The 24,809-nt window shown below is 43.0% G+C and overlaps 1 protein-coding gene across 4 annotated transcripts in view; it reads left to right on the top strand.

Annotated features, from left to right (window-relative positions):
- Positions 1–19,996, top strand: part of CLRN3 (clarin 3) — a 56,168-nt gene extending 36,172 nt beyond the window's left edge. For 3 of the 4 annotated variants that reach the window (XM_075843134.1, XM_075843130.1, XM_075843131.1), the window contains exons 2-4: positions 10,437–10,749; positions 14,271–14,453; positions 19,440–19,996. In XM_075843134.1, coding sequence (XP_075699249.1) covers positions 10,515–10,749; positions 14,271–14,453; positions 19,440–19,714 — 693 coding nt within the window. In that variant the 5' untranslated portion in view covers positions 10,437–10,514 and the 3' untranslated portion in view covers positions 19,715–19,996. Of the gene's footprint in view, positions 1–9,682; positions 9,773–10,436; positions 10,750–14,270; positions 14,454–19,439 lie in introns of those variants that run through there. The other variant, XM_075843132.1, reaches the window with a different exon arrangement.
- Positions 19,997–24,809: the final 4,813 nt, after the last annotated feature.

Raw genomic sequence — 24,809 nt, 5'->3', positions numbered from 1 at the left:
CCTAAACCGAGTCGGAGAAGTGTTTCCTCCATGTAAATCCAATTGACTCTGTCAAATGCTTTTTCAGCATCAGTGGACAGGAGCATAAGTGGTACACGGGACAATTGGGATTTATATATGAGATTGATCGCCTTTGTGGTGTTATCTCGGGCCTCTCGTCCCAACATGAACCCCGCCTGGTCAAGATGGATTACCCCACCAAGCAGAGGGGCCAGACGCATGGACAATATCTTCATGGGTACGCTTATGTGTGACTTCTAAATCTTTGATCTCCGACAATAGCCGAACGATAGTCACGGCGCGCTCTTTTTTCAATCGCGCTCCATGTTTGATGAAAGTGCCGCGAACAACGCATTTATGTGCCTCCCATAGCACCCTCGGGTTCGTGTCAACGGATGTGTTTGTGATGAAATAGTCATCAAGCGTTCGCTGTACATCTGATGAGACGAGGGAGTCATTAAGAAGCGAGGGATTGAGTTTCCACTGGGATTGGAACATTAACGGAGATTGCAATGAAATAGACATTGTGACAAGAGCATGGTCTGAGAAAGAGATCGAGTCAATGTCAGCCGCCTGTAGTGATGGTAGAGCGCGGTGCTTGATAAATATCAAATCAAGTCTGGAATAAATGTCGTGTACTGAGGAGTAAAAGGAAAAGTCCCTGTCCGATGGATGTAGAAGGCGCCACGTGTCTACAAAGTTGTGATCATGGAGGGCTCGTTTAATGCGACGCAATTGGGAGTGGGGGATTGATGATGAACCTGATGAAACATCCATGATTGGGTCCAATGCTACATTGAAGTCACCCCCTAGGACAATGGTACCCTCCCCAAACTCCTCCAATGTGTCTAAAAAACCAATCAATGCTGTACCCTGACCCATATTAGGCAAATAGAAGGAGGCGAAGGTATAGATCTGTGAGTCGATGCTACCCTTGACCAAAAGCATTCGCCCCATTCCATCACTGCGAGCGTCCAAGTATTCCCAAGGAATAGAGCGGGAAAGAAGTATACTTGTCCCTCTGGATTTCGGGTCGGGAGAAAAGCTATGATATGAGTGTGGAAACCATAAGTTGGATAACTTAAAGGGTTTCTGTTCACTCAAATGCGTTTCCTGCAGGAAAGCTACATGTAGTTGTCTGCCTTTCAGCATGTTGAGCAGGATGGATCGCTTCCCAGGACTATGTAAGCCCTTAACATTCAATGAGCCTATCCGTAGGTCTATCTGGGAATGACGGGCCATGTCCCCGGCGGGAATGGGTAGAGGGAAGGGAGGACAAGAAAGGAAGAAGTGAAAGATCAGACAGAAAAAAAAAGAAAATATACAGAAAAGGTGGCCCCGAGGCCAACTCCTACGTGGCAAGAAGACCTGTGGAGAAAAAGTTAGTGATACAACAGGAACAAGGAAAACCAAAGCAAAGCGGAGGGGGAGCCCCGCACAGTGAGCAGCATATTAAATTAACAATACAACTTTCGTCCAATGCCCCCCAGGGGGTGGGCAAGGGAGGCCGTAACATCACATATAACCAGGCCCAACAACAAAGGCCCAACAAACAGTACCCTCCCTTTTACTGAGATACCTAAGAGCGAGATATAGAGGGACACCAGGGCAGGGCTATTGGCGGACTACGAGCTCAAGATATTATCCAGGTCCTTAATAGAGGGCCAATAAACCAGCAGGCCTCGCCTGGCACCACATGACCTAACGTAGCTTCCTGCCAGCCGGTACAACAACCCTGCCTGGATGCTCCGCCATGTGAAAATACCCGCCACCTCGCCTGTAGTAACTAAAAAGAAGGGAGGGGAGAGAAAAGGGATGGAAGGGAAGAAGAGGAATGTGAGAGGCAGGCACAAGGGAAGAGCAGACAGATACAGTCGATGCCCGCCAAAAGGTGAGCCAGAAGATTAGCAGGGGATACCGCAGTACATATAACCGTTACAATCACCAGAAACCCCTTCCATAAGAACATTAAGATATGCATATGAGATATGAATAGAAGGCTAGAACATGTGGTATCACCCCGGACAAATAAACAGCCGCTATATGGATATACAACACGATAGACCGAATGAAAAACTACAATGAAAGGGGTTAGCCCCTTAACGAGTGTTACAGTGCACATATAACATAACATGTAATATAATAGGACCCTAGGCAAAAATACTGTCACGTTAGCATAGTAATACACACACCGCCCCCTGATTGTCTTCATGTACGTGACCGTCAACGGGCTCTAAATGATGAAGTGGGGGGGGCATGTATACTACGGCATACCAACATGTTAGGGGTGAAGGAAGGGGGGGAGGGGGGGAGGGAGAAGTTAGGCACAAAGGATGTAGGCAATATAAAGGACTGGGTATATCTACTGTTCTGTGGGTAGCAAAGGATCAGAAGTGTCGACCCTCTTCCAGGAAAGTCCCATCAATCATGGGCGAGAAATAAACGTAGCGGAGTTGCTCACTAGGACCCGTGAGCATGGACACTTCTTCAGTAGGATGTAGAGAGTACCTGTAGGCAATAAGATAAATAAAGAGCAAACAAGAAGGACCATTTGGTACTTTAGGAAGCCCGATAGCCGTAGGAAGCCATTGATATGTCATCGGAATAACAACTCTTAGATCCGGAGACCAATCAGGCCTCAGGCGGTAAACGTTGCGAGAGATCTGGCTGAGTTCCTATTGATTCCAGTAGTGAGGGTCTGCTGAGCGGCTGGCTCGGGCGCCGATTACGCCGACGTTGAGGCGGTTCAGACCGATCTAATGACAGCCAGTCCGGGACCGGGAACGGAGCAATTTGCAAAAACCGAAATAGGGCCTCTAAATCCGAGGAATGGCGCAGGATAAAGGAGGCAGCATCCCTTCTGACGACTACGTGAAATGGGTGTCCCCATCTATAAGTGGCTCCCGCCGCTTTGATCTTTTCTAGCAGCGGATGCAGTAGACGTCTCATGTAAAGTGTCCGCGGCGATACATCCGGATAAATCGCAACCCTGCCTCCATCATCCGAAACCGGACCATGCGACCAGGCTCCTCTAATTATCAAATCCTTGTCAGAGTAATAATGCAACCGACACAGCACATCCCGCGGGTTTGAAGGGTCGTTCGGACCGGGTCTCGAGACTCTGTGCACGCGGTCCAATAGGAATGTCGCTTCCAGGGGTCTGTCAGTAACTTTGTTAAAGATGGCAGTAATTCTATTAGGGAGGTCGTCTCTGGGACCTAAATCCGGGAGGCCCTTCAGTCGAATATTATTTCTGCGGCCCCTGTTTTCTTGATCATCCAGTTGAAGTGCAAGGGACTGCATATGTGTTCTATTAACAATGGCCGCCTGCTCCAATACATGAACTCTGCTGTCAATAGCGTCGACCGCACCGTCAGTGGCAGTAATCCTAGTGTCCACCCTGTCTACCTCGCGTCTCAAGTCTGCGATATCTTGCTTGTGGGATAGTTCAATTCTGGTCACCAGGGAGTCTAAGTCTTGTCTAGTAGGGAGAGCTTGTATTAGTTCCCTGAGTAAGTGTAAGTCTGCATGCAGGGCAGGTTGAAGGGGGATGCCCTCAGAGCTACCAGGCCTGGGGGCAGTGGTTGATGGCAAGGCAGACAGGGAAGTGATAGGGGATACTGGCGGTACCTCATTACTGCTGAGTCCTAGGAGTGAAGCAGGCCTCGGTGGGTTGTCCAGCTGCCCCTGCATGCCGGGCGCCCCAGCCACAGCCGCGCTCATGCGATCCTCTGCTCTCCACGTGTCTGTTATCTGTGTTGCGGGCGCCATGACACCCAGGACTTCGGGAGCGGCCTGAGGCGCTGAGAGGAAGCGGTCCATGCCTGTACTCCGTGTCTGAGATCGGGACAAGGAGCGGGAGGGTGTAGAACTTTGTCCCCTACGTTTTCCTGGCATCTCCCGGTACTCAGGACGGGCTAAGCCTGAATTCTGCGGCACCACTGCACGGAGCTCCCCCGAAACACGTGCTCACTCCGCCATGGCTAAGCCCCGCCCCCCAGAACTGGTTGTTTCTCCGCTCGAGGTGGTGCCTAAGAAAGAGCCGAATACGTTTCGGCTCATTCATTACCTATCTCATCCGCGAGGGTTGTTGGCTAATGACAGGATTGCTCCTGAACTCTGCTGCGTGGTGTACACGTCTTTTGATGCAGAGGTAGAGTGGGTGTGGCGTTATGGTAGGGGCTCGCTGCTGTAAAAAACCGACATGGAGTCTGCTTTCCGCCTCCTCCCGGTGCATCCAGATAGCCTGCGGCTGCTAGGGTGTTATTGGGACGGTGCTTATTTAGTGGTTAGATGCCTCCCGATGGGGTGCTGGATTTCCTGCGCTTATTTTGAGGCTTTTAGCTCCTTCCTGGAATGGGTGATTTGTGACGTGGCGGGTGATTTGTGACGTGGCGGGTGTCCCATTACCTTGATGATTTTTTGTGTATTGGTCCTGCGGCTTCCCCTATGTGTGCTACTCTGTTGCACCTGATCAAATGGGTGGCAAACCAGTTTGGCATTCGTTTCGCCCCCGAAAAGACGGAATGGCTGTGCTCGTGCATTGTTTTTCTTGGAATCACAATTGATTCCGCTAAAATGGAGCGCCGCCTTCGGGGGGATAAAGTTTTTATGCCATGCTGACGGCTCTAATTTGTCACCATATCAGTTCACCTGGGTGTTGCGCCGCTGTTTGGAGGTCATGGGGTTGGACGGATCTCGGTTCACACCCCATTCTTTTCGTATCGGGACGGCAACGGAGGCGGTGTCCTGGGGGTGGGGACCCGAGGTGGTTAAGCGCATCGGCAGGTGGGATTCTCGCAGGTTCCAGTCATACGTTCGTCCTCAGATTTTGTGATACAGTATTTAAGCATTGGTACCTTTGTTTTTGATGTTATGTGTTTTTTTACCTTGTCGGTCACTCCCCCTCTATTCTCCCTCTTCTGTTGTCACTCCCCCACTTTTTTTGTTGTTGTCATTTTAGATTCCTCTCCCTGGTTGGTGTGGATACTCGGGCACTCATATGTGCACTGGGGGGGGGGGCGGTGAGGGCTGACGTCCGCCCTAACAGGCGACAGTTGGGGTTCTGGCGGTCTGATGTCTTAGTTCGCTGGCTCGGTTGCAAAGGTATGGCCTGGAGCCGGGTTCTCCCTGACTTCCATTGCTCCGCCCAATTGGATAGGGCCCCTGACATCTTGGTGTTGCATGTAGGGGGCAATGATCTGGGTGTTCTCCCCTTTAGGGAACTCATTAGGGATGTCAAATACGACCTTCTCCAATTGTGGTCCTGTTTTCCCGGGGTGGTGGTCGTTTGCTCGGAAATTGTCCCCCGTAAGTCCCGGCGGCATGCCCGTTCCGTGGTGCGTCTTAACAAGGCGCGGGTTAAAGTTAACCCAGTGGTTTCGGGGTTCGTGGTGAGAATCGGAGGTGTTTTCGTTCGTAATTATGACTTTGAGGATAGTCAGGGGGATTTTTTGTTGGGCGATGGCATACACCTTAACGCAGTTGGCATTGACCTTTGGGCCCTTCTGATCCAGGAGGGAGTAGAAAGTGCTCTGCTGCTGGGTGGGGGCTCTCATACTTGAAGGTTTTCTAAGTATGTTCGTTTGGCGGATTGGGGTCCTTGGAGTTGGTGGTAAATTGTGGGGGGGGGGGATTCATCGTGGGTATGGTCCCTCCTGAATTATATAATTGATCGGTGGTCTGGCTCAATTTGGGCTCCTGCTAGGTGGTGTCCCGGGGAGTGGTTGCACTTAAGGACAGCCAACTGCAGTTATGACGGCACCCTTGAGCCTGTGGGAGACGACTGGGGGTAAATATTATGCAGATGGACACATTTTTTGGCGCCAAATTTTCGTAGCTCCAAGGACTCCCCTTTCCCCGTTAATTTTCTATGCTAATTTGTTTATTGTTATTTATGTTTGTTAATAAAATGGCTGCTGTGGCAAGATTTATCCAACCAAATGTATCTGTGTTTTATGAGATGGGTAAATTGCGGGGTCTGGCCTCTAAGGGGGTTAGAAAAGATATGCTATAGTTCTTGTCTTTAACTCAACGAACTCTACAATCCCAGGGTCATGTTTTATACAAGTACGCAGGTGCTTATCTCACGTAGCATTTAATTGCAGAAGAATTATATTGTGTTTTACAATTTTCTTAGCATTTCTGGGACGTGCTTGATGGAGGGTGGAGCAGGGGAGAAAAGGATGTCTTCAACTTTCATCCCCTGCGCTTTTTCATACACCACTGACCCTCTCTAAAGCCGCCCATAGACATAAGACTTTTGCTGGCAATGTACAATCTAATGTCTATTAGGGCTTATATCCTCTCATGTGAGGACAGGAGGAACATGGAATAGACGTTTTGGTTTTTGGCCAAGCTGAAGAACCATGTTTATGAAAAAGTTGGGGCTGATAGTTATCTCAAGTCTCTGGCCAGAATGTTGTGCATCTTTTCTGTGTCTCTTGTCTAGAAGTTAATACTGTCAACCTCAGCCTTCCTAACTGCAATATATGCTTTGTGTGATTGCGAGGTACCGATTGATTGCAATGGCAGCCGATGGCCTAACGTGTCTGTGAGCAGGGGCGTAACTAGGAAAGACTGGGCCCCATAGCAAACTTTTCACTGGGGCCCCTCCTCCCTTGGGTATCACACAACCCCCCTTGTAGATAGTGCCTCCCTATAGATTCCTCCACACAGCACCCCCTATAGATAGCAACATGCAGCCCCCCTGTAGATAGCGCCATACACAGCTCCCTGTAGATAACGCCTTACATCCCCCCTGTCGATAATGCCATACAGCCCCCCTGTAGATAACGCCATACAGCCCCCTGTAGATAACGCCATACATCTCCCCCGTCCTGTAGATAATGACATACAGCCCCCCTGTAGATAACGCCATACAGCCCCCCTGTAGATAACACCATACAGCCCCCTGTAGATAACGCCATACAGCCCCCCTGTAGATAACGCCATACAGCCCCCCTGTAGATAATGCCATACAGCCCCCCTGTAGATAACGCCATACAGCCCCAACCCCCCCAAGAAAAAACGGCCTATAGTTTGTCCTACAAAAGAGATCTTTCCCCTACCCACAGGATAGGGGATACATGTGGGATTGATGGCAGCTATAAGGAGAACGGGGGACTGAAAGTCCCCTGAAGTTCTCCATGACGAACCTCGGACTTCCGGGGTCTGCGTAGTTCAATAAAAATGAAAGGAGCGCTGGTCACGCATGCGCACAAGCGCGACCGGTGTACAATTAATTTCTATGGAGCTGCCGATATACCCCGGAAGTTCGAGGTTTGTCATGGAGAACTTCGGGGGATTTTCGGTCTCCCGTTCTGCTTATCGCTGGGCGTCCCAGTGATCACACATGTATCCCCTATCCTGTGGATAGGGGATGTATGTCTTTTGTAGGAACAACCCCTTAAGTGGCGTTGCGCTGTATCAGCCATAGCAGCTGCTAGCGGAGCCTCCGGCCATGGGGGGGGGCCATGCCGGCAGGCGGCACGGGCCCTCTCATGCTGCGGGCCCCGTAGCAGCCGCTACGGCTGCTACAGCGGTAGTTACGCCACTGCCTGTGAGTCTTTTAGGCCCTGCCTTAGGCTGCCTGAGAGTGTAATGCTGAATGGCATAATAGACTGCAATACAGAAGTATTGTGATGTATTTTAAAAGCAATCAAAGAATAGCAAGTCCAAGTCTATAGTGGGACTAAAATAAAGAAAGGTGAATAAGATTTAGTGAAACAAATAGAAAAAACCTAAAGTAAAGAAATGCCAAATGGTTTATTCTAAAAAGATAGTTTAAAAAAAAAACAATACATATTTGGTATCACCGTACTCGTAATGGCCCGTAGAAGAAAACTAACATGGTATTTAAGTTGGATACGTAATATGGAAACATAAAAGCTAATTATTAATAAAAGGTTCCTCTATTACAGAAAAGTAGTAAGACAGGAAGAAAAACATTTTTTTTTAGTATTACTGTAATCGTAATGCGCGGCGCAATAAAGTTAACATGTCAATTATACGGCACAGTGGACGCCGTAAAAAGCTATCACTGTTTTTCTTTCCATTCCCTCTAGAAAAAAAAATAAAAGTTAATTAATACATTAAATGTACCCCAAAATAGTGATATTGAAAATAAATCTTGTCCCGTCCTAAAACAAAAAACAAGCCCTGATACAACTATGTCGACAGAAAAAAGAATTATTATTATTATTTTGTGTCCTGAAAGAACTCTGGGTCTGATAGCATTGACTATCCTCAGGTTATTAATCTGGGTTGGAGAGGAAAATTAACCCCTTAAGGAGGCGGTCTATTTCAGGCCTCAACGACATTCACGCTGTGCCGTTAAGGCCTGAAATAGACAATGTCCTTAAGGGGTTAAGTATCCTCTGCAACCCAGATTAATAAGAATATTCAATGCTACCAGACCCAGAGTTCTTTCAGGACACAAAATAATGATAATATTAATAATAAAAATAATAATAATAATAATAATAATAATAAAATAATAAGAAGAATAATGAGATCTATCAGCAGCTAGCCTGCTTGCTGACAGTTTCCATGTATACAAATATTACAGTACTCAAAAATAAGTGAAACAAAATCACAAAGGTAATAAAAAGGTATATTACAGAGACGCCAGATTTCGCATATACTACTTTTGCTTAAAAGTGGGAGCTTCACATTATGTAATATGCACTACAATATGTCCGAGTTGTCTATATCAAATATTGCTCTGGCAGCTGTAGATCTATGTATGATGACATTACTCACTGGTAATGCTACCAATGAATCGCATGAACATCACTAAAGTGCGCTCACTCTCGTTCTCTCTTTCATACAGTGCTCATATAATACAAACATACAGTCACCAAAAACAGCTTAATATGTCATATAATAAGAGTTATATATAATTAACAAGATTCCTGGTGTTTACTAATGCCTCCGAGGTAAAGGCGTCTGATGCGCCCTGTGTGACCACGCGGGTCGCACACCCCTAAGGCTGGCTATGTCAGTGTGCCCCTAGCAACTGCACAGGTTGCAAAAATTGTATGCCTGCCCTGTCCTGTATTATATGACATGTTTTATTCTTTGTCAGGAACATTCATAGAACAATTTTTATGATTCTAAATCTATAACAAATAAACATAAAATGTACATGAAATAAAACTGATAAACGACCATCGTGTCAGCTTTAAACAGCAAAGAAATCTACGTCTGGGGTTACGTAACAATGGTTAATGACCAGCTAAGTGCTGATGACAGTGACGTTCAATCTCCCATAAATGCTGCATGGGTGGTGCAATTTGTATGTATACATATATAGGGAGTGCTCCCACGAATTTTCTGCTGATGTCATCAGGATGAGTCATAGGGCAGCAGTGATGTCACTCACAAGATGAGGTCAGTTCAATGATATAGATAAGGGCCTTACTAAACGAAACAGGGTAATGCTTCCTGGGAAAAGTATGCAAAATAACCTCCAGAAGCAAGAAAACGATCTCTCTGACGCATACTTTTCCCAGGGAGCATTGCTCTTAAGACTCTCTACTAGCCGGATCTCCCCAAGGAGTTTCAGTACCTTCCAAGAGCATTATATTTGTTGTGATTATTGATTTTATTGATAGTAGTAGTATTATTAGTAGTATTTTTTGTACAGACAGTTCCATGGCGACTTTTGGTTGAGAGCTTCTGCAGATCTGTGTAAGGAACGTGGAAAGCTGCTGGAGAAGTGACGGCATTATTGTTGGCCCTGAGTCTGTAGTCCGGGAGCGTGTTGCGGGTGAGCCTGCCCTTGAGTCGTGTGAACAGTGGTGGGTAGGAGCAGGAGCCCTCCCACAAGTTGAGCAAGCAGTAAGCCAATTGCTGTCTACAAGGCTTTATATTGCCACACCACCTCTGTATAAGGTTGGAGCACCGATGGCCCTTTTCCCAAAAGCCATGCCAGCCAGCCATCAATTCCAAGGGCCGCACATCATCTATGCCCATCTTACACATGTACGTGCTGTCTAATGTCCCATTTCATTTGCAATGTTCCCGCGGCTCCCTGCCTTCCTCTTCCCTTCTCTCTGTAGCCACCAGCAAAGGCAATATTTTAACAGAGGGTATATTCGTTAAATTTCCTTATCCAACCACTTTAAGAAAATGCAGTAGATTGACCTGATGTCCTATAGGAAATCACAGATCAGACATGTCATATCATGTTGAGCTGTGCCAAGTACCCAACTTAGTTCTGCTACATATGTGTAGTGTATGAGCATGGTATTCAAAAATTTAAGTAATCATTGCTCATCTTCTTGATCGTCCTTTTATTTGCTGTTACTACAGCAACATACTACAGTACTAAAGATCAGGTATTAATGACTGAGAACATTTATGGCTGCCGAGAGTGCAAGGTTCAATGGGAAAACTCTCTGTAATATTAAATCCTGTTTATATCTTACTAGACGCAGCAACGTTTTACAGGGTGGACTCCAGTCAGTAAGAACGAAGTATAGAAGGACACGAGGGACAAAATATAAAGAATGCCGTCCAAACAGAAGACCCTGCTGTTCTTTGCTGGGTTTGTGTCGAGCATCGGGTCCTTTGCCATCATTTGCACGTCTCTGGCTACTCAAGAATGGGTTTCCAGTAAGGTTCAGTTCACTGGTAGAAATAATTCTGGGTACGCAGAATTAACCCTTGGATTGTTCAAAATGAGTTTCTCTAAGACCATCACTCAAGGAGAAGGCCTCTTCACCCAAAAGACCGTACACGAAGGTAACACTTATCCTATACTTCAAGCTTTTTAGGATGGTAAAAATTCATACAGGTGAAGCAAAGTTGAGTTTGTCATTTGGCTTAACTCAGCTTGATATAATAATGTATTATCAGTGCTTTTACATAGGACTGCAGGAAATCCTATCTTATCGTAAATCAAACATATCACAGTGCACAAAAAGTTATAAATTCAGCTCTGCTATATCTTCATTTTCCGTCGTTTTAAGACTACACCTCCCATAAGAGGCCTCAGAGGTCAAAGGTTTATGTGTCATAGTGATCTAAATGACTCTATTGGACTACTATTAATATATATGGCAATAATGAATAATCAGTAATATAAAGTTTCTGGATTACAAGCAGAGGAATTTGATAGATTTTAGTAACCCTTTTTTTTTTTTAAATAAGGTTTTGTAGATGATTTTACTAGTTCATTTTACTAGTAAAATAGAATACGAGCTAAAATAAACCTCATTCCTTCATGCATACACACTACATATACTATATACAGTGGTCAGTGTTGGTACACGGGTTATTGAGGCTATCTCGGCCCATAGTTAGCAACAAAAGAGATCAGGATAATAATAAGGTGGTGCATTGACCATACATATATATATATTTTCCTTGGACTAGAGGCACTTCTCCTGAGTACTTCTACTTTACTTAACTTTGCAGCTTGAAACTTTTTGAGAAAATGTTTTTGCCGTTTTTTTTTTGGCCAATAAATGTGTATAAACCTTTAAAGAGTGCTGCCCGAACGTTATAGGCTCAAGTTTGACTAAAGTTTGTTTAGTTAGCAGCAACAATGTACCCGAAATACCCACACTGTTGGGTCCTCCTCCACTGTACTGACATGTCGAGCCCTCCTTATGGCCGCCTTTTCAGGCCAGGGCAGAATTTCTTGCAATTATACTATTGGAACAACTTCTTAAAAAACTGTGACGGCTCTTCCCATGTATGCCTCCACTGCCGTCCTGACCCAATGTCGGACTCTCAGGGATCCCAACAAACCTACCTTCAATGGCCGTGAGAAAGTCTTCACAGCCCACCTTACACCTGTGCCAGTTTGTAAAGATGGTTCGTCTTCGGTCAGCGGACAGAACAACTTAGCCAAAAATCACGGACAACCACATTTTATGGACAAATTAGGAAACCAAAAATAGATGATAAGCAAGCACCTCAATCTTCAAAAATAATCACAGACACATCCAATTTTTATTACAGACACTAGACAATGTGCCCTATTTTTATAGAGGATTGGCAACCCTCTATGTCTGTCTTGGAACAGGCCCATGACTATACAGTATGGTCTCCAACCATTGATGAGGACGCAGTATGGAGCAGGGCTCGTCTCCTCTTCTAATCTCTTCAGCGAGCATGCCCACTGGCATGTCATATCAATTGACGTTTCAGGTAACACCTTGGTATCCTACAAGAGAAGTCATAAAATGCGCCAGATCATTTAATGGTGTGCACCATTTTTTGCCACTAAATATTGGTGTAAAGTATGCCAGCGAAGAACTGTCTAACATGTCTACTAAGATACGCTAAATTAATCATACATCGGGCAACAATTTCCCCTAATGTTTTCCTTTTGGCTTTACATATGGCTCCTATTTCTCTGTTGAATGTTGTTATACAATTTTACTATATTGTTACTCTTCTGTCATACGAAATATGCTTTGATGGTATTACTATGCTTTTTGAGGTCTTGCTGCCTAAGAAGCCAGTAAACCATGACTCCTCCCGACTGCGGACAAGATTTTGCATCACTGAATAAATACATTAAGGACTTAATATAAAGTGCAGATCCCAGTTGTCTGTTTGTCAATCTGACCCATAGGCTCCATTGATTTATTTATAGACACAACACTCTGACACAAAGAAAATCCAACAACTAATAAGTAATAGATAATATACTCTGTCTACCAAATCATTCGACATATAATAAGGTTTTACTTGCAAAATTAACCGTTTTGTATGTTTGGTATAAAAATAATGAAAAAAATATGAAGATATAAAAGTGGATCTGTCCTTTTAAATATACAGTTATAGAGCAGGAGGAGCCCAATAGATTGATATATATAGATTGATATATAGTGAAAAGATCTAGTAGTACTTGTAATTGATTGATTTAACCATTTAGTGACCAGCCTATTTTGAGCCTTAATGAAAGAGCGATTTTTTTCCCGTTTTTTATTTTGTTGCTTTTCAAAAGCCATATTTTTTTTATTTTTTTTGCAGACATAGCCGTGGAAGTTTTTTTCATTTTTTTTTTTTTTTTTTGCGAGTCAAGTTGTATTTTTTAATGGTACTTTTTTGGGGTACATATAATTTATTGAATAACTTTTATCAACTTTTTTTGAGAAGTAATGAAAACAAAAAAGAAATTCTGCCATTCTTTTTTGCGTCTTAAATTTACGCCGTTTATCGTGTGATATAAATAACAAAATAACTTTATTCTGCAGGTCGTTTCGATTACGGCGATACAGAATTGATATCGTTTTTTTATGTTTTACTACTTTTACACAATAAAAAACCTTTTATTTTTATTTTAAAAGTATGTTTTTCTGTCACCATATTCCCCGAGCCATAACTTTTTTATTTTTCCTTCTGATGAAGCTGTATGAGGGCTTATTTTTTTGCGGGACAACTTGTATTTTATATTGATATATTCGTTTATTTTGGGGTACATAATTATTGCTTTTTATTGCATTTTTTTGGAAGACAAAGAACAAAAAACAGCAATTCTGACATTGTTTTTAATTTTATTTCTTACGACGTTCCCCATGCAGGTTTAATAACATAATACTTTTATAGTTTGGGTCGTTACGGACGAAGTGATACCATTTCTGTGCAGTTTTTTTAAACATTTTTTTTATAATAAAATATTTCGTAAGGGGAAAAAGTGGGTTTTTAAATTTTTTTTACTTGAGATTTTTCATTTCTTTATTAGTAACTTTATTAAACAATGTTTTACTTTTTTATTAGGTCCACTATAAAACTTTACTATGCAATAGTTTACTCATTTTTGCAATACTCTATAGGACAGCATGTTCAACATGACAGATTCATGTTAATAAAGGTGGAGATTTCCTTTAAGGGTATGTTCACACGAGGGCATTACGTCCGTGATTGACGGACGTATTTCGGCCGCAAGTCCCGGACCGAACACAGTGCAGGGAGCCGGGCTCCTAGCATCATACTTATGTACGACGCTAGGAGTCCCTGCCTCTCTGTGGAACTACTGTCCCGTACTGTAATCATTTTTTCAGTACGAGACAGTTGTCCCGCAGCGAGGCAGGGACTCCTAGCGTCGTACATAACTATGATGCTAGGAGCCCGGCTCCCTGCAGTGTGTTCAGTCCAGGACTTGCGGCCGAAATACGTCCGTCAATTACGGACGTAATGCGCTCGTGTGAACATACCCTAAGAAATAAATCTTTTAAATGTTTGATTGTCAAATGCAAAATACTATTGCCAGACCTGATATGCACTTACTAACTGAACCTAAAATGTAGTTTTTCAGATACTAAAGGACACAAGCAGCATCAAAATCATCCACATCTTAATTATATTATTGCTGGTTCTCAGTCTGATATCTTCATTCCTGGGCTCGTCGACTACATGCTTGAACAGCGTCAGCAATCCTTATCTGACATTACTAGGCCCGCTCGGCGTTTACATATGGACTGCAATAAATGGTAAGTGGAGGGGATGAGAATCAATGAATATTTTAATATTAATTGACTTGATAAATAATGTATAAGCTTCATTTTTTATGAAGATTGGCTCTCGAGTCAACAAATTAACTTTTTTATGGAACTTTTTAGGTATTTTTCAGTTTATTTTACCCTGCGCAGTGGGCCAAAATCAATGACTACCTGGAAAGAATCAACAAGCTGTTACTGAAGGAAATTATTATTTCTTTATTTTTATTGTAATTATGGCTTGTGTAGCTCAACTCATTAAACACGCAACCTACCAAACAGCCTGACTAACAAATAAACTCCTAATGTGTGCATTGGGTATTCATGTGTTATGCCCCATGCTCACGACCATAAAAATCCTCCGCAATTACAGACCTATTCACTTCTGTCGAAGGGTGCGAAACGCGCGTCGAGGTGTCTCCTCAGGTGTATATTTTCTCCATCTCCCATCTTGTCCACCACAGGTATTTAATCAGTTCTATAGTTTGTCCTTTGATTGGGGACTAATAAAGATTATTTATAAATATTATTTTGTATTATTTGAGTTTTGATTGGTCTGATTAGACATTTTTTGTTTTGTGTCCATTCCCTTCAATTGACCACGGACACCTTCCCGTATATTTGCGGGAAGGTGTCCGGGCCGTAGATGTGTCCCGCAAATTATGGAACATGTCCGAGCTTTTACTTTTTACGGGCCCTTGCTTCCATAAATCGCGGGCAGTGATTACGGGGCACGACCGTGTGCATGGGACATAAAAGGGTATTCTCATCTTATAATGTTATGGCATATCACTAGGAAATGCCCTAATATTGTGATTAGTCGGGGTCCAGCCTCTGGGTCAAGTTAATCAAGCTGTTTTGCGGTCAGGGCCGATTCTAGCTTTTCTGCTGCCTGAGGCAAAAATGTAAATGGCGCCCCCCAGATTTTTATTGACATCCCTCTGGCTGTTCTACATCACTACCAACTTCCTCAAACTCTTGTGGAATACGCCGTTGCATTGTACTCCCCTGGCATGCGCGGTGCAGTGATTAAGCCGGGCAGAGTACATTTTGCTGCACGGTGCGTGTCCAAGTAGTACAAGGCAATGGCGCATCCGAGAAAGTTGTATCAGCCAGTGGAATGTGAATCAAGCATGGAAAGGTGGGTTTGGAAGCAGGACTATGTGACTGTTCAGGATATCGGCACCACCCCATGACCGTTTAACGAGTAATTAGCATCTAGTGTGCGCCATTTTAAAAGTTGATTTTATAGATTTTGCTGCATCTGAAAAAAACATACAAGGGAATGTTTGGAAATATTGTCAGATCATGTATTACTGCATGGTGGCGGTTCAAGGGTTTAAAACTACCAGACAGGTTCCCATTAAATATACAATGAATTGAAAAGAACTCCATCTGCCCTGTAATTTTGTAATTATAAATATATCCTATATAATTACAGCTTCAGAACCAAGCTCATACATATATACAGCACCAAAACCAAGCTCAGTACATATATACAGCACCAGAACAAAGCTCAATACATAAATACAGCACCAGTACCAAGCTCAGTACATAGATACACATAACACCAGAACCAAGCTCAGTACATATATACAGTACCAGAACAAAGCTCAGTACATAAATACAGCCCCAGAACCAAGCTCAGTACATGAATACAACACCAGACCCAAGCTCATTACGTCTATACAGCACCAGAACAAAAGCTCAGAACATATATACATCACCAGAACCAAGCTCTATATATATATACTACACCAGAACAAAGCTCAGTACATAAATACAGCACCAGTACCAAGCTCAGTGCATAAATACACATAACACCAGAACCAAGCTCAGTACATATATACCGCACCAGAACAAAGCTCAGTACATAAATAACGCTGAAGAGACAAGCTCAGTACATTAATACAACACCAGACCCAAACTCATTATGTCTATACAGCACCAGAACAAAACTGAGAACATATATACAGCACCAGAACAAAGCTCAATATATATATACACAACACCAGAACAAAGCTCAGTACATATATACAGCCCCAGAACAAAGCTCAGTACATATATACAGCACTAGAACCAAGCTCAGTACATATATACAGCCCCAAAACCAAGCTAATACAAATATACAGCAGCAGAACAAAACTCAGTACATAAATACAACATCAGAACAAATACTGATCAAGCATAGGTTTGTACGGCGTAAAACTACTGCTCCCAGCATGGCAATGGTAAGGATATGCTGGGAGTTACTCTTTCACAAAAAAAAAAATCATACCACCCATCCTCTTGCTGCAGATCATACAGTGACTACATTACTGAAGGCAGAATAAACATTTACATTAAGTGACCAATTTTGCCCTGCCAATCAGCGTCATTGGAAGTCGTTGAATGGTCGTGCACGGAATGTTCCCGGCCATTCAGCGCCAATGCATGTAATTGTATCTGCGTGATATAGAGGCAGGTACAATTGGTGCAAGAGGGGGTGTCGACGGCTGGTTTCAGTGGTGCCGCCGCCCCCTCAGAGAGGCAGCGGGCCACCGCCTGAGGTGAGAAGCTTATCTCGCCTCATGGACAGTGCGGCTCTGGTTGCGGTTCCCTGCAGGGAAAAGCTGTGACGGAGCCTTCATTCTGAGAATTTGTGGGAGTCTATTCAGGAAATTTTGGCCTATCTTAGCAATGCACCATTAGGGTATGTTCACACGAGGGCGTCCGTTACGGCTGAAATTACGGGGATGTTTCAGCCTGAAAACATCCCCGTAATTTCAGCCGTAACGGCATGTGCAGGCGCTTGAACGCTGCGTCAATTACGGCCGTAATTAGCGCTGCTATTCATTGGAGTCAATGAATAACGGCTCCAATTACGGCCAAAGAAGTGACAGGTCACTTCTTTGACGCGGGCGTCTATTTACGCGCCGTCATTTGACAGCGGCGCGTAAATATACGCCTCGTGTGAACAGACAAACGTCTGCCCATTGCTTTCAATGGGCAGATGTTTGTCAGCGCTATTGAGGCGCTATTTTCAGACGTAATTCGGGGCAAAAACGCCCGAATTACGTCTGTAAATAGGCCGTGTGAACATACCCTTACTTCTAATTATGGGAAAACCATTTTAATGATCAGGGCTTCAGAGTAATATTAAGACCCAAAGCCCATTCACAAATGGACACCACAAAGCTCTCAAACTACAGTAGTAGTCACATAATAAGACTGACAGATCCATCAACAGTAGTTTACTGATGGTTTGCAGATAGCAAAATTAGAATTTTTTTTAAGCACTGCATACAAAATGAAAAATAAGGAAAAATAGTAAAGGTATTATTGAAGATATATTTTAAAGATGAAATAGTTTCTTTATGTTGCCCAAAAAAATATCAAAATAAAAAATCACCTACAGGGTGTAGGGTCTATTTGAAGATCCCAATCAATATATAAATGTGTTCTTGAGCAGGTATTAAATAGTTAAGAGTTATTATAACCAGACAAGTGAACGTGCTTGGCTGACCATACACACGTTTTCACAAGGGGCTATTTTGATTTTAGTTTCCTGGCTCGTTATTTCAGCATGAAAAAAAAAACATCCTCTAGGTCTTCAAGTACATTCAGCGAAAGGTCTTGATTTTCTAAAGGTCAATACATAAGACAAACAAAATGCTTTTCTAGTGTTTAATATCATTTGTTGTCATTTTATTTTTATTGATGACGCTCTAGATTAGTAATGCATGATGTATCACACCACAACTCCAGTCATCCCATGGCCTGACATCGGTCATAATCTTGTAGCATCCCATTATAATATGGCATGAAATTCCTACAATCAATAGGTGTCATCCCTTTGTTTTGTGTTTTTAATGTCCCATGATGCATTATTTTTAACCATTGCATTCAAACTTTTCCCATTCTGGGTGGTGCTTAGTTAAAAAATTATGTGACACACAAAAAAAAAAAGTAAACAAAATCCCTGTAGAAAAGCAAATCAAATAGTGTAGGAGACCCCCTCCTTCATTAATGCCATTTGTGAACCCAGCCTAAGGCTCCTCCACTGCAATGGAGACCAGGCAAGGTAAACTCTAACTCCACAACAGTCCCCTACTAAGGCCCCATGCACACAACCGTGATTGCGGGCACGGTCGTGTGCATGGGGCCTAAGGCCTTATGCACACGGCCATAAGGATTTTTACTGTCCGCAAATACGGATGCACATCCGTAACCGTCCACAATTGCAGAAGCGTCCATAGACTTCTATGGGCGAGTCCGTGCCGCAATTGCGGACAAGAATAGGACATGTTCTATATTTTGCGGATCATTTCTACAGACCGGACAGACATCCGTAAATATACTGAAAGGTGTCCGTGGCCTGTAGAAATGAATGAGTCCGCGATGAAAACTACAGTCGTGTGCATAAGGCCTTAATGTAGAGAACATTAGTAGATGGTTGCCTGGTTTTGATATTTTTCTTGAAAAAACTTAATGTCTGAGGAGGTTGTAGGGAGTCTTCCATTTATTTCTAGTTATATTGTTCATTTAAAGTGAATCTCCACAATTTAACTCTATGTTGCTTTTATGTCTAATAATCTGTGCTGGTAATTTCTCAAAATCTTTTCTTGTGACTGAAGCTTGTTTTTTTCCGATACAGGGCTCCAAATCTCCTTCATCGACAAAGAAAGAAAAAAATTACATTCTACCTGCCGGCATCCACCACTAGGGGGAGCTCTTGCATATATTAGTGAGTTTAATGAAAAAGTTGTATGCAGTAAGCTCCAAAACTCCCCCTAGTGGTGACTACAGGCAAACAAAATCTTATCTTTTAACTTTATGGCTATGAAGAGGATTTGGAATTCTGTTCCAGAAAATCTGAGCTGTAAAATACTATAAAATTAAGCACAGAAGACACAAAAACATCCCACCCCTCTTTGTTCCTATAAGTATTTGTTGAATATTTCTTGATGTAATAATTCATTGACCGATTCATTCTTCCAGGGAGCCTTGTCCTTCTTGGTATGATCCTGTTTGCTGTAAATATAGAAGCCTACACATTGCCAAAGGAAATTGCAGGCACTCTGGACAGCACCACCGATGTTTTAGGATCTACCCAGAACACATATGGATATTCCTTCTGGATTCTGCTACTCAGCCTTTTTTTTAATGCCGCCACAATAGGAATTATTTTCTATTATCAACACGTGAGATACAGCAAAAAGATAGAAAATGAAAGACCTATGGAGACAGCGAGCCGGGATGTTATCTTATTCTGAAGGAACGGCCCGGACTCCACACAGAGGGAGAGACTTATTATTTAATTGCCTTTATTATGTATATTACCACATGCTCGGAATAAACCAGCAGGGACTTCTGGAGACGATCGTGTTAGCAAATAAAAATGCTGCTTCGGTGATCGTTTAATACTCTAATATCCCATAATTAGTGGACGTTTAGGTTGCACAGATTCCGCAAGTAAATAGATGTATGTTCTGTTAGGTCTAGAAGACGTTTCCTAACTGTAGGAGCCCATTTATATTAAACTATTATTCTCTTTATTAATGGCAGGACATTTTTTTATTAACCCGCGCAGCATGCACTGACATTATTTATGGGAATTGTGTGACGAAACGTACCAGGGGGCAAGGAGAAACGCTGCAGAGCAGTCACTTGCTTAAAATAAATGTATTGTATGTTAATTAATCGGAAGTTTTATTGAATTTTGGTTTTGGAAGATATTTTGTTATCGTGAGTGCTCAATTACAAAAAAACTCATTAGCAAAGGCCTAGAATGTAGGTGCTGGGCCTGGGTGCAAAATATTTACTTAATAGGGGACCATTATGTACAATGTCTTCATGCTGGGTCTGTATACTGTACACTATACAAGTTAGGCTTCGTTCACATTTGTCCCAGGGTCCCGTTCCGACTTACTGTCTGATCTTTCCGTCGGAACAGGCTCTGACACAGACGGAAACCAGAGGTGATGGATCCGGTGCCAATGGTTTCCCTTTGTCTCCGTTGTGCAAGGGTTCCGTCGTTTTGACGGAATCTATAGTGTAGTCGACTACGCTATTGATTCCGTCAAAATGACGGAACCCTTGCACAACGGAAACAAACGGAAAACATTGGCACCGGATACTTCACCATTGAAATCAATGGTGATGGAAACGGAGACCTTTGGTTTCCGTTTGTGTCAGTCAGGGTCCCGTTCCGACGGAAAGCTCCAATGGAGCTTCGGAACGGGACCCTGACGCAGATGTGAACAAAGCCTTAAATATCCATTTGTATATTTTTTCGGGGGTTGCCAACCTCCACTTCAGTTATTTCTGGACAACTGAGCTAAAAATCACAGACAGACCAAAATTTTTACAGACACATTACAAAATCCTTGCCTGTGCACTGTGCAGTGTGCTAAGAGTGACTCACCAATCACAGCCCCGCTGGTAGCTTTCCCACGCTAACTTATCGTGAGACAGCTGCAAACGGGGATTTGATTGGTGAGTCCGACACACTTGCCACTCACTCCACACCCCCACCACTGCTACCACCAGGGCCTGTTTTAGACAAAGTGTGGCCCTTGGCAAGTTAAATGTGGGGGGCCAAATGCTGAATTATTGTATCGATTCAGAAAGCGGTGTACAGAGAACGGCTTAGCTGATTTCTTTCACGTCCAGGAGTGTTGCAAGCCCCAAAGCATATGTCCCCCTTTCAAACAACAAAAATTATCTATATACATATACAGTTATTAGATCATACCGCTATACCAGATTATATTACCTGCATACTGTCCCTGAACACAACTCACTATTATAAGAACAATATTACCAATAATAACACAATATAAGGTCCAAATAATACCGCCACACCATAACCAGATAGTGACTGAATAATACCCCCATACTGTTACTGAATAATACCACCACACCATAACCACATAGTGACTGAATAATACCCCCATACTGTTACTGAATAATACCGCCACACTATAACCAGATAGTGACTGAATAATACCCCCATACTATTACTGAATAATACCTCCACACCATAACCACATAGTGACTGAATAATACCCCCATACTGTTACTGAATAATACCGCCACACCATAACCACAAAGTGACTGAATAATACCCCCATACTGTTACTGAATAATACCGCCACACCATAACCAGATAGTGACTGAATAATACCCCCATACTGTTACTGAATAATACCTCCACACCATAACCACATAGTGACTGAATAATACCCCCATACTGTTACTGAATAATACCGCCACACCATAACCAGATAGTGACTGAATAATACCCCCATACTATTACTGAATAACACCTCCACACCATAACCACATGGTGACTGAATAATACCCCCATACTGTTACTGAATAATACCGCCACACCATAACCACAAAGTGACTGAATAATACCCCCATACTGTTACTGAATAATACCGCCACACTATAACCAGATAGTGACTGAATAATACCCCCATACTATTACTGAATAATACCTCCACACCATAACCACATAGTGACTGAATAATACCCCCATACTGTTACTGAATAATACCGCCACACCATAACCACAAAGTGACTGAATAATACCCCCATACTGTTACTGAATAATACCGCCACACCATAACCAGATAGTGACTGAATAATACCCCCATACTGTTACTGAATAATACCTCCACACCATAACCACATAGTGACTGAATAATACCCCCATACTGTTACTGAATAATACCACCACACCATAACCAGATAGTGACTGAATAATACCGCCACACCATAACCAGATAGTGACTGAATAATACCCCCATACTGTTACTGAATAATACCGCCACACCATAACCAGATAGTGACTGAATAATACCCCCATACTATTACTGAATAACACCTCCACACCATAACCACATGGTGACTGAATAATACCCCCATACTGTTACTGAATAATACCCCCACACCATAACCACATAGTGACTGAGTAATACCCCCATACAGTTAATGCATAATACTGTTACACCATAACCACATAGTGACTGAATAATACTCCATATTGTTACTGAATAATATCGCAACACCATAACCACATAGTGACTGAATAATACCCCCATATAGTTACTGAATAATACAGACACACCATAACCACATAGTGACTGAATAATACCCCCATACTGTTACTGAATAATACCACCACACCATAACCACATAGTGACTGAATAATACCCCCATACTGTTACTGAATAATACCACCACACCATAACCACATAGTGACTGAATAATTCCCCCATATTGTTACTGAATAATACAGACACACCATAACCACATAGTGACTGAATAATACCCCATATTGTTACTGCATAATACTGCCACACTAAAACCACATAGTTACTGAATAATACCCCCATACTGTTACTGAATAATACAGCCACACCATAACCACACAGTGACTGAATAATACCCCCATATTGATACTGAATAATACCGCCACACCATAACCACATAATGACTGAATAATATCACCACATAGTGACTGAATAATACCCCCATACCGTTACTGAATAATACCCACATACTGTTACTGAATAATACCTCCATACTGTTACTGAATAATACCCCATACTGTTACTGAATAATACCCCATACTGTTACTGAATAATACCCCATACCGTTACTGAATAATACCACCACAATAAAACACATAGTGACTGAATAATACCCCTATACTGTTACTGAATAATACTGCCACACTATAACCAGATAGTGACTGAATAATACCCCCATACTGTTACTGAACAATGCCGCCACGCTATAAAAACACAGTGACTGAATAATACCCCCATAATGTTACTGAATAATACCATCACATCATAACCATAGAGTGACTGAATAATACACCATACTGTTAATAAATAATACCACCACACCATAACCACATAGTGACTGAATAATACCCCCATATTGATACAGAATAATACCGCCACACCATAACCACATATTGACTGAATAACACCCCCAATCTGTGTTTTTCTCCTTTTTATCTCCATCCAGCCCAGACCACTTTGACGACTTATTCTAGTCACGACTCGTCTCTGCAGAATTTGACACACAGACATGTTGGTTTCTCTCTTTTCCAGCATCCTCCCCACCTATACCCCATCCTCTAAACAAGCTCTTAATCCACAGTGCCCCAGATGGTAATAATGATCTCTTAGTGCTCGACACAATAAAAGTGCCCCATCAGTAACTGTGCCCCCACACAGTAATAATGCCCCATTTGTGCCCCCTGTAGATAGCACCACAAACACAGCCCCCCTGTAGATAGTGCCACACACCACCTCTTGTAGATAGTGCCACACAACCCTTCCTTGTAGAGAGTGCCACACAGCCCCCCTTGTAGAGAGTGCCACACAGCCCCACTTGTACAGAGTGCCACACTGCCTCCCTTGTAGATAGTGCCACACAGCCCCACTGATAATGAGTGCCTTAACGTCACTGACGTGAGGTCAGGTGACTCAGGTCGGGTGACTGGACTGGTCCTGGCACCAACCTCACTCAGAACGCTTACTCACTTGGCCTCGGCATGCATATTTTCAGATTCCGCAGGAGTCAAGCTTTGCTCTGTTCATGAACATTTTGGCAGGAGAATGAGGCTAAATCCTGGACGGTGCTTTTTTCAGCTGGACACTATGGACGGCGGAAAAAAACACTTGTTTTTTGCGGACAGTCCGTAAATTTACAGACGGTTGGCAACCCTTATATTAAGATAGCTCTGTTTGGGGTTACCATATTTTTGTGCAATGTGGAGATACAGGGTCCGACTGGCCCACAAGAGGAACCTTCGGGGGCCCAGGATGTGACACAATAGCTACCATCCAGAGACAGAGCCCATGAGGTCCAGTTTAGGGCCAACCAATCTAAGCTGACGGTGCAGAGGGTGACTTGCTGCTCGAGTTATTTCATAATCTATTATCTCTATTAATGGTACGGACATTATGTGGAATAATAAAAACAGAGGGGTACATTGACCCTTGGGCCCGACTCACCATGTCCTATTTATGATACTGTTGTCTCCTTATTTGGCAGAGAAGATTGCAAGCCCCCGCAGGCACCATAGCCCGGGTGCGAATTTTACCCCTCTGCATTCCATAAAATGATGCACTCAGATAAAAACATCCCGGAATGTAAGTCCAAGACTTGTATGATATAACATCAAACTTCTTTACTGACTATATACCATTGTTCTCCTCACCAGGACCTGGGTCTACCCTCTTAAAGGAAATCTCCACTTCTGAACAACTCTTTTGCAGTTAAAATCTACACAAAAATTGAGCATCTCTGTAAATGCTTTTCTTTACTTTTCCTGCACTG

This window comes from Rhinoderma darwinii, chromosome 11 (assembly GCF_050947455.1).
Source record: "Rhinoderma darwinii isolate aRhiDar2 chromosome 11, aRhiDar2.hap1, whole genome shotgun sequence".
Classification (NCBI taxonomy): domain Eukaryota; kingdom Metazoa; phylum Chordata; class Amphibia; order Anura; family Rhinodermatidae; genus Rhinoderma; species Rhinoderma darwinii.
The sequence above is the reverse complement of the archived record's forward strand: the minus strand, read 5'-3'. Positions and strand labels throughout refer to the sequence as shown.